The sequence below is a fragment of the Onychomys torridus genome, chromosome 5 (assembly GCF_903995425.1).
Source record: "Onychomys torridus chromosome 5, mOncTor1.1, whole genome shotgun sequence".
Classification (NCBI taxonomy): Eukaryota; Metazoa; Chordata; class Mammalia; order Rodentia; family Cricetidae; genus Onychomys; species Onychomys torridus.
Window position 1 is genome coordinate 7,265,513 of NC_050447.1, and position 11,139 is coordinate 7,276,651.

The 11,139-nt window shown below is 43.6% G+C and overlaps 1 protein-coding gene across 1 annotated transcript in view; it reads right to left on the reverse strand.

Moving 5' to 3' along the window:
- LOC118583612 (hedgehog interacting protein) overlaps nt 1–9,541 on the reverse strand; it is an 86,864-nt gene extending 77,323 nt beyond the window's left edge. The window contains exons 1-2 of the mRNA XM_036187078.1: nt 8,678–9,541; nt 2,860–3,052 (exon numbers count right to left, since the gene is read on the reverse strand). Coding sequence (XP_036042971.1) covers nt 2,860–3,052; nt 8,678–8,956 — 472 coding nt within the window. The 5' untranslated portion in view covers nt 8,957–9,541. The remainder of the gene's footprint in view (nt 1–2,859; nt 3,053–8,677) is intronic.
- Between the last annotated feature and the right edge of the window lie 1,598 nt (nt 9,542–11,139).

Sequence of the window (11,139 nt, forward strand, 5' to 3'; positions counted from 1 at the left end):
GCTTTAATGAACACAAAGTATCCCCTCTGCTCAATCAGACCAAAGGAAAAGACCCATAAGGGGAAGCAACTGGAGCACGGGAGAAACTTTAGGAAATTATCTTTCTCAGAAAGTCCGCAAGTAGAGAACATTTTGATTAATAGTGAGAGTATACTCAATTTTACTGCTTTTGAATCTCTTTTCTAATAAGTAGAACCTGATCATTTCTGAATTTAAGTTTCTAGAAATGAGTTATCTTTCAGTGTCCAAGCATGCTCTGAAGTGGTCATACTTTTTTAAAGCCAAGACAATGATGTACATTTTTTTTTCATGTTTTGAGCAGTATAGGACAAGGGAAGGGATTTCTGAAATTGCTTCTTATTTATGGTCCCATTCAGAGTTTTCCTTCTTTTTATAAAACACATCCCTCGAGCTCACTTCCTTCCAGGATTTTGGTCTGTAGAGAGTAGAGGGCACTGGTAGGAGCAGCTGAGATAACCTTGACCAAGTTTCCAGATGAAATGGAATCTCAAAGTATGTTTCCTGTAGGTTTGAGTTTCTGAGAAGAGTAAAGCATAAAACATACTTAAGGTGAAATGATTACACAGTTGTTCTTGCAATCATTTCTAAAGCCCCAGTGCCCTAGAAGTCTAGACACACTTCTGTGCTGGGGGCAAGGCTGATGGACTGACTCCTGCACTGTTCATCACACTTTAGGAAAAGGTGGCCCACCTTCCAGTGCTCTAGCTGGCTAATAAATCAATGAACATAAATGCCACAAAGAGTGTGCTATTACAGCTCACTTCGGACACAAGTATTTAAAATGATTATCGACATGTGACCCAGGGAGGGCTGTTCCTTCGCTTGTTGCTAAAGTCTCCCTGGGTCTGTAGGCAGCATCCTGCCTGCCCTTTCCACCTCAGGAGTGGAGCTTTCATGTGGTTATCTTTCCAGGCAGCCTGGGTGGCCACGAAGAGCACTTGACATCTTGATGCACCTCAGCAGTTTTACATATACACAAACTTTGTAGAAAAATAAATTTGTCATTCGTCACCACATATGCTGATCTGGGAAGTGACGGGCTTGCTGTTCAGGCTCTGAGCTGTTTGCTGGGCCTTTTCAGTTGATCTTGTAGACTTGTTTTGTTGTTTTGGATGCTAAAATAGCTTCGAAGATCTAAAGCCCACTGTGAAGGAGTCTGTGAACCTGGCATGTTGCATTTTCTGTGAAGTGATAAAGTAAGGGAAGAAGCCAAGTGCTGGGATCACTTTCTGCTAAGGGTTGTAAAGGCAGAAGACTGCAGCTAACCCCCATGCTCTCCAACCTGTTATTGGTCTCTGTGGGCCACTGAGGCTACTGGGAGCTGCTACACTTTGCACTGAAGAATGTGATAAAGGGGAAAAAAACATCTAGTTTAAGAAAAGTCAGAAACACAGCAACAGTTTATAAAAACAATAATATTTCCACATCCAAATGGTTTAGGTACGTGTCACACTACACGCAAAGGGTGCAAGCAAACCCAAAGTGTTTATAATTTAGAAGAAATTTCCAGTAAAATTTTTTCTCTGCATTTTTGTGGGTCAAAAAAATTCTAAGATGTATATAGAACTTTCAAAGAATTATCTGAGCCACATCCTACTGTACTTAAGGCTTGCCTCTTTCTTAAATACCATTTAGTTTTAGAAATGGTTCACCGTAGTGATTTGGGTGTGAACTTGGACTAACTAAAAATAATATGTCTTGCTAAATTATGTTCTCCCTCCATGTTTATTTTTCTAATTAAAATGACAACTACTCCATTTATAAATGTGTGTGTCTGTTGTTGCTGTGTGTGTGTGTGTGTGCATGTGGGTGAATGCATAAATGTAATGGCCGGAGGTTGACACTGGCTACCTTCCTTGCCGCTCTCCCTCAGTGGGCCACGGAGACATTGACTCTGAGTTGAGCTCCCAGGATCAGCCTGTCCCTGAGCTCCCTGCCCTGGGTCAAACATGTGCATGACTATGCCTGTCATTTTTAAAAATGTTTTCCACATTGGTGTTGGGGATGTGAACTCAGGTCTTTATGATTGTATGGCAGGTACTTTAGCAATGGAGCTTTCCTTCCCTCCCTGGGTTATAACCTGTTGATGAAGCTCCTGTTGAGTTCTACATGTTTATTAGGGTCTGAAATGTGACAGTGACCAGGTGTCCTTGGGACGCCTCCCGAGGAAGGGCATCTGCAGCTACTGCGGTCTCCTCTTCCCACGGTTTTGGTTAAAGCAGAAGAGTTTCTCCGGGCTCAGTTTTTCTCCTCTGTCCAGGACTTTGCTGGGCTATCCATTTCATGGTGTTTCTAGGGTACTAATTAGTCATTTTATGTGAAAATGCTTAGCTAGATGTTCCTTTGGGGAATCCTTAGTCACACTTTATCTAAAGAAGTATCTTAAAAGCCAGCTGGCACCCTCTTATCCCATATCTGCTATGTATTAGAAGCAATGGCCTTGATATTGATGCCGGTAGGTTAAAAAAAAAATCCAGCAAGAAAACATCTATTGGTCCCAGGGTATAATTCAGAGTGAGACAAAGAAAAGGAGGTTTTTACTAATAATAACCCAGCATGTATAAAGTTATCCTGATAACCCAAAGAACAAAAAGTTTAACACTTGTATTACTCTCTTAACAAGAAATGTAAGCCATTAGAATAAAGTTAGCGTACCATTTGTCAGCTGACACTGTAATACCATTCCACAGCAATGAAAACATCAGACTTTGGAAAAGTTCACCATGAAGTAAAGCAGGATGGAGGAACACAATTGACGAGTCTTGGACATAAGCCTTTAGGAACAGTTATCTTAAGGACGCTTGGCAATGTTTTGACTTATGCATTTTTTTCTTTTACCTGGAATATGGCCCCGACAAGTATAAAAGAATTCTTTGCAGTAGTCCTTGCAGAGGAGTGGAAGTACTAGATCTCCATCCAGGACATCTCTCTCAGGTGAGTAGAACAGGCTCTGGGAGTGTGGAGAGCAAGGAGCACATTTGATCTCCTCCAGTAATTTGCCACATTCTGTGTTGTTGGTGGCAGAAAAGATCTGTAAGCCACAAATCAGAAAGACGTCTTGTTAGTCGTGAGGAAAGTGAGCCTTGTCGGTTTTCTTCCTCCCTTTTCAATCATGTGGGTAGAAAAGTCTAATTCAGAAAAAAGGGGCAATGTCACAATGTAGAGTCTTTCAAAAGAACACATGCTACGTTTAGGCCAGGGCGGGAAGACAGGTCAGAAGGGCACACACAGAAGCACTTCTTGCCTTTGCAAATCCAAGTGTGTGACTCTGTCCTTCTGCTGTTAAAATTGAGATGTTTATAGACTGTTGAATGTCTGATTCACTTACTCTGCCCCAGAGCATATATTGAATCATATTTACCTTAATAATCTGCACTTTTATCCAACTGTGTCCAAAGCATAATTTAAAAACATGGCTTAGTTGTGTCATGGGTAAAAATAAATAAATAAATAAATCCATGTAATTCCTGAAAGCCCCTAACATGATTTCAAAACTGTACTTAAATAACATTTTGGTGAATTTCTACTCGTTCCCAATCTGCAAATGGTACCACACAAGTTTCTTCACTGCCTTTCGTGTTCTATAAAAATACCCAAAACTGAACCAAATGGGCTTAAGACCCATTTTTAATATTCATTATATCTTAGCCAGGAAAAACTTTCTAGCTAGTTCCTTAGGTATTTTATATACATGAATAAACACAGTTTAATGAAAGTGCTTTTGTATACTGTAGTGAATTTTAATAAAAACGAATACTTTTATTATTCTTACAATGGTATGTCCTTTATTTCAGTAAGCTTGATTCTGGAGGACTTGATGATTCCTTAAAGTTAATTACGTGTAGGTAGAATAGATCTTAGTATCAGTATTCACTTAGAAACATGACTTGAAGAGCCCTTCAAAAAGTATAGGAGAGCACCTAATATCTGGGAAATAAAATTAATGCAATCTAAATCAACCACTGATTTTCCCTCCCACACACACTACAAAATGCCATAACATGCACTGTTTTCATCTAGGCAACTACTTAAGATTTTCTCTAGAATATGCATTCAAATTAAAAGTTTGAAACTTTGGAAAATTTTTAGTTCTTTAAAACAAGTATTTCTTTTACAAGTTGAGCTAATTTGAAGAAATAATCTAGCCTCTGTTTTTCTGGATTATAATATCACAGGGTCATAAAAGTTGTCGATCTAAAGGACAAGATCACCTAAAAACAAATTGCACGGAGTGTTCAACCGTCTAAAGAGGCTAACTCTAGTTCAGAAATAAGGATGTGTACATTAGACCTACTTAGAGTATTCAAAAGTTATTAATCATAGTTGCACTTACATTTTAATTTTTATCAGTTTGTTTAAGTGACAATTGCTTAAATGGTCCAAGTTTTGTAAAAGAAAACATACAGCAGACACTTAGGATCTGCATTCCAAGAATGTTTTCAATGTCTTTTATTGTCCAGGCTGGAGACCTCACCAGATCTATTCAATATGAATAGTGTTCAGCTTGGTTCTGTTTATTTCACATACAGCAATCCTCCAAGAACTAAACAACTGCAGGGACCTGAAGCCAGCTCTTCTGCTGTCTGAAAACTGGGCTGTAATTACCTTTGCTTTTATGGAGACTATTTGTGCTTTATTTTTTAATAGCTGACACAAAATGATCCCATGTTCTCTCCCAGCTGCTCTTCAGGAAGAGCTTGCTTTCAGTGCCTACAGAATTTTTCTAATAGCTGACACAGAATGATCCCATGTTCTCTCCCAGCTGCTCTTCAGGAAGAGCTTGCTTTTACTGCCTACAGAATTTTGTCTTTTACAATTTTTGGAATGTGTCCTGTCCACAAGACCCTTCATCAAAAGTTTCACAAATAGGATTCAATAAATTATCTGAAATCCAGTAGAATATTATTCTTGTTAAGGTTTGATGCTGTTCCGGCCCGGCAGGATGGTAACATTTTACTCTGTGTGAGGTCTGCAATGTAAACACCTATTTGAAGATAGATAGAGCCATCATTCTGGCTTTGGTTTCAATGAACCAATAGTCTTACTGAAGTCAACTAAATTGACTCAGCCCAAGCAACAACATTAGTTTAGGCAGATGAGCTAGTGTGTGTTGGGGAGGTGGTACCCCCGTCTTTTCTTTCTCCCCTCCAACATGTCTATGTCAGGCACACAGGTTCTTAACTTAATGCCTCACATTACCATGAATCCTAAGAAGAAATTTAAGTTAATTTCCTGTTTCGATTTTTAAAAGCCAAATACAAAGTCATCAAGTTATAGTAGTTTAGCTAAAGATACTTTGGAAATCGTGTAAAACTTGCAAACATGATTCCAGCCAGCCAGGGAAGGACTGAAGCTGTGGCTGAAATTTGGCAACTCATCCTTAAATCTTCATTCACGTGAAAGTGAAATCTAAGAAGGAAGGTAAGTGCTGGAGTTCAGAAGAAAACTACAGCCACAGCTCACCAACACGGGGCAGGACGCCCTAGATTTCTCTTTATTTATCACATAACTAAACAAAGAGGGTAAAGAGGCACCACATGGGCTCCAGGAAGGGATAAGAGTAGAAAATACATGACAGTATATTAAGATGTCACCTTAAGATGACTTGGTCCACAACAAAGCTATTTCGAAAAAATCATATGTCTACAAGACTGTTCAGCTGTAGGGCAGAACACACGCGCCTCTGGACTATAGTGCTGGATTATGTCATTAAAGAGTTCAGTTTCAATTGTAGCCTAATATGTAAATAGATCATTGTACTGAGGCAGCTGTTAAAGGGACCCCAGGATGAGTTATTTGTTTAGTTGGATGTGCTCAACAATAGCTTTTGTCCCCGCAAGAGCCAGAGCAAACAAATGATTGTAAAAGGGCACACTTGAAAACAATTACTTTTCACCCATTCCTTGACAGTTTTGGCTGTGAAACCACCAAGACAGAGAGGGAGGGAGGAAGGGAGGGAGGGAGGGAGGGAGAGAGAGAGAGAGAGAGAGAGAGAGAGAGAGAGAGCGCACCTCTGTGACTACAAGTTAAATTTAAGAAATGGGGTATTTGGGTGGGTTGTAGATTCAATTTGGCTAAGGAGAATTAGAACCTTTTAGCATGCTATATTTAGGATCTGCAGCAATTTTTCTAAGAGAACATAACCTAATAATTTTGGTATCACTTATGTCTCATCATAGTTAACAATCTCGTTGTATTACAATAACATTATTAAAACTTACAAGAAGCTCAAGCATAAGAACATAGTATGGAGTCTACAGAATTGAACTAAATTTTAGTTCACTAAAGAAAGTTCATTAACTTAGCAACTGGCTTTAACTGCTTAGCTGAGCAAGCTTAGTCTTCTGACTTTTTTCTTACTATCTGTCTTTGAAATTTCTTCCCTGATGAAAAGCTACTGTAGTACTTTTCTTGAAAAGTTGCAGAAATGCAAAAACATTTTCTGGGATGTTTTTGTAAACAACAAATGACTTTCAAATAGCCCTCACCTCTCTTTCATACACATTTATGAAATAATACCCCAACGTATGTTAGAATCTAGGAAGGCTGTGAGGGAGAGGGAAATACTTACGTTTATTATAAAATAACATGCTTTTAAAACTATTAAAATTTGAGAACATAGATCAAGAATTCATGAGCATGGTGTAACAAGTCTCTTGCCTTGAACACTTTTGGTATTGTTTGCTTATAAACCATTTGCAACCGAGCCTCAAAGCCTGCAGCACCCAACTTGACTCACAAGTATTTCCCAAAGGAATCAGAATTTGTTGAAGATTGGAAGAGCCTTGACAGGACTGTGCACAGCTAACATGGCAGACCTTTCCTAAAGAATTACTTTCTTCAAGTTGTTTTCTAATGTATCTTCTCTTGAGGATTATAAACCCCCTAAGTCTGCCCCTCTCCCTTCTCCCCACTACAGTTAGTAAGAACAAAGTTTGCATTCCACATGTTTCTGGAAGAGGTCAGTACTGCAGGGGTCTCTGGATCCTCGTTATATTCACAACATACACTACACACAGGGGCACTTCATGGTGAGTAAATATTTCTACACCTTTCTCTGAGTTTCCCCTTGGGAATGGGGGTGGGGACTCCTGGGGAAGCCTTTAAGATGCTCTGACTGAGCTGTTTCTGTAGCTTCATTCAATTAGGAGGCTGGGGCTTAATGACATTGTTGTGAATAAAACGCTGGAGGATCTGTCCCCGCATCTCAGACTGCTGCTGCATATGGGAAGAATAAAGAGCAAGCTGCAGCTGAAACCCGCAGCAAGACAGACCTCACTCATCTGGGAATAGAACGAGTCGGACAAACGCTCCCTCAAAAGGCATGAACATTTGGACAGAGCTGGGGACTGAAAGAGAATGATGTTCTCTAGTTTCACCCATTAGTGAACCAACTAACAAATACAATGGTGGTGTTGTTATTCTTTGGCCATAAGCAACAGGACGCTGTGTGTGGGCAGCAGTTTAGTGGGGAGGAGGATAAGTCGACCCCTTTTTGTCCTATTGATTTTTTTCCTATTTGCATGACTTGAGCAAATTAAATGATGCAATATGGCTTTTTGTTACAAAACAAAGTGAGAGGTACCACCCAGACACATATGTTGATTCGCAGGAGCTGTTTACATGATAATAGGGTGAAATCTACCGTGAACTGAGCATAAAAATTAGATTCAGCTTGGGCATTTTTTTTTTTTTTTTTAATGCCTGGGCCAGCAAGAGTGGAGCACAAGTCTTCGGAGTCTCTCAGACCTTGACAACTGCAGGGCTGTAACAGAGGAATTCTTAATTAAACCTAAAATGGGCAAAGACAGGGGGAGCAGAGACACCTGATTGTCTATCCCCCGTGAAGTGATTGTTAATGACAGGATCCCACAGACGGCACACAGCACTGTATCCCCAGGAAAAAAATCTCATGCAGAATCAAGTCCCAGGACGACTTGCACCGGGCAGACACTTCTTGGCTAAACTAATCAACACTTCTTGGCTAAACTAATCAACTCATGGGAAATGCATATGTCATCACTCGTAAAAATGAGTTTCTAGAGAAAATCCTCCTAGACAACACTGTCCCGGTGAAAACCTGGGTTTATAAGGTTACAACAAGACAGAGGAACCACTGAGTAGGAGGCTCCAGACAAATCTACAAGTTGTTAACGTACTAGGAGTTAGTTCCCTTCCGCTGGTTTAACCATTGTCATGCAAGCTAGACCCTTCAGCCTGGGCTTGGAATCATAAACCAACAGTGCCTCGATAGCCTTTAGAATCCAATCCACTCACTAGTTAGAGCACGTGGAGAAACGGGAACAAATCTTTTCTACTCCAGAAAAATAAACCGGAAACCACAGCTACCCTAATTTACAGTTCCACCTCACCAAGTGCACCATTTGATCCAAAATATATTGTTAATCCCGATTTTTAAAAAAATATTTACCCAGCCCAGGGCGCGGGTACCACAGAAAAGTCTCTTTAGAGACAGGCAAAGTTTGACCAACATCCCCACAACGGACTCTAGGGGAGGGGAGCTATCCGCACACCGCTGAGGAACACACACCCCAAACACCTAACCACCTTAGAAAAGTTATAGGAACTATCGAAATAAATTTGGTCTCTCTTGCAGCTACCAGCATCTCAGCCAGCCACATCTGCGAGTGCCTACCTTGTTCTCCAGACGCCCCAACCCAGGGCTGTCACTCTGAAGGCAGCAGGATACTCGTGGGTAGAAGCCACCACACAGAATCTCTCCTCCACTCAGCAGCTCCAGCTGGGACATCATCCGCCTGTCTCTCCTTTTCAGGCGCTTCGGGGGGTTCCCATTCAAGCACCTTCTCCTCCTCGCTCCGCTCCCTTCGCTCCTTTCCCCAAACTTGGCATCTCCTTCAAAGAAGCCCAGAGCCACGGCCAGCAGTAGCAGCTTAAAGGAGAGCATCTTCAGCATCGTCTACCCTGAGCGGCAGTGGCAGGGCGCGGGAGGATGGGGGTGGGGGGTGGCCACTGCCCAGCAGGGGCACTAGGGCGCAGCTCCAGGAGAGTGCTGTGGGGCGGCGGGACGCTCCAGGCAGAGGGTGGTGGCAGGGGGGAGAAAGATGCAGAGCGACGCAACTTTGCCTTAGGGCAGCCGGAGCAGCTAGTTAAAGTGCAGATGACACTGTCCGCAGCCTTGCCAGCGTCTGTTGGGTTAGGGGCTTTCCGCAGCGGCTGGGAAGTGGGAGGAGAAGGAGTTGGAAGAGGAGGAGGAAGGATAGAAGAAGACAGTCATGGAACTTCGCTTGTCCGCTCAATGGGAGTTGTTTAGGTGAGACAGTAGCAGGAACCGAAAGGGCGGCGGCGGCGGCGGCCGGGGGCCCGGCGGAGGCAGGGCCGGCGCTGGGCTCCCGAGGATGCTGAGGTCTCCTCTGCCGGCGGCTGCTGCTTCTCACACAGCCTCTCATGTTTCGCTCCCTCTTTTCTTCTTCTTTTTAACTAGCGCGCGGGGAGGTGCTGCCACCGCGCGCCCCTTGACGTCACCGCTGCTCGCGCGCCCCCGCCCGGAGTGGGGGAGAGAGGAGGGGGCAGCCGGGCCCGGGAGCTAACGCTTGCCTAGACCCAGGGTGGCCTCTGGCTGCGACGGGGCGGGGACGGAGAGGGAGAGAAGGAGGGAGGACAGGGGACGGGGGAGGGGGGAGCCCTCGGAGCCAGCCTCCGGGGCTCGGAACCCAGAGCGCCACCGTGCCGGGGTGGGGGTGGCCCAGCCGGGATGCCCAGCCTGGGCCGAAAGTGCTGCAGCTCAAGGCGACTGGGCTGAGGCTCCCAGACCCTGTGAGAAAGGGACCACGCGAGGTGAGAAGGGAGGATCTTGCCCTGGCTTCGCCCACGCTGGTCTGGGTTTAGTTACCTAGCCCAGGAAGGGATGGATTCTGTGGGCTGGAGCCGGCTCTGGGAGCCTGTCCATTCCTTTCCCTATCCTGGAGCAATGACAGACACCTCTGGTCCACAGTGATCCCTGAGGTTTAGAGACAAGAGGGGAACCCAGATGAGGCAGGTTTTTGTGTAAGCTGGCTGAGGAGCCACCCACGGGTCCTTGCTGAAGTTTCTGGAGCTTCTGTAGTGGCATGGAGACACGCGCGCGCATATGGTAGGGTTGGTATCCCAGAGCAGGCTAAACCCGAGTCCTTCTCCAGGCGATTGTGTTCCAGACTTAGGCAAGACAGCCTGGAAGGGCCACCTGTAACCCCAGACTAAGTCGCCTAGGAGACACCTGTAGCTCTGTGTGCATTTGTAAAGGACATGTGCAAGCATACACACACTCGTGCACAAACTTTCTGGTGTGGAAATACAGAGGAGGAGGAATTCAGTCTCCAACATGAAGCGCAGAAGCACAAGCCCCCCCTTAGCTCCATATGCAGGAATAAAATCACCTTTCCCCCAAACTGAGCAAGTTCTACCGAGAGAGGTTCTACAAAGATGTTGACATTATCAAGAGCTATGATTTCATGTTTACTGGAGGTCCGCAAGTTGGCACTGGGACAAGCCTCCCAGGAGCTGCACATGAAATGTGCTTTTCGTCTATTTGGGTACTAAACAGTGAAGCTGATTTCCTGGTGGATGGCTTTTGATGAGGAGATAAGGCTGTTTTTCCCATTTTGGCAGTAGAGGAATGTTCACCATATTTGGACACGGATTTCACCAGCTCCCGTGGAAGTTGGTGATGGTTGAGGCTGGTAACTGACTGCTTTGAAAGTGGTATTAGTGGCTAGGTGAGCCTGTCCGTTTCAACCCTGGATTCTGAATTACTTTTTATGTGAGAAGTTAGAGTTTTTAAGCAACAGAAGTGACCTTTTAGAATAAACCTAAAGCCCACTGAGAAATTTGGCCTATCCCTCAGCTAAAGCAAATGCCCTGGAGCCAAACTTAACCCTTCTTCTAGACACTGTCATGCACTACTGTGTACAGGGACACCATCATGCACTACTGTGTACATGTTATTGTGAACACTACTCTAGTTCCCATGTGGTTTATCTAACAGTTTTCCTTCTTAGAAGTCTATGACTATAAAGTAAATCACACTAAGGATTTTGAGACTTTAAAAGCTCTCACTTCAGTAGTTCTTGAGATGGATTCTATAATGATCAAGCCACTGGC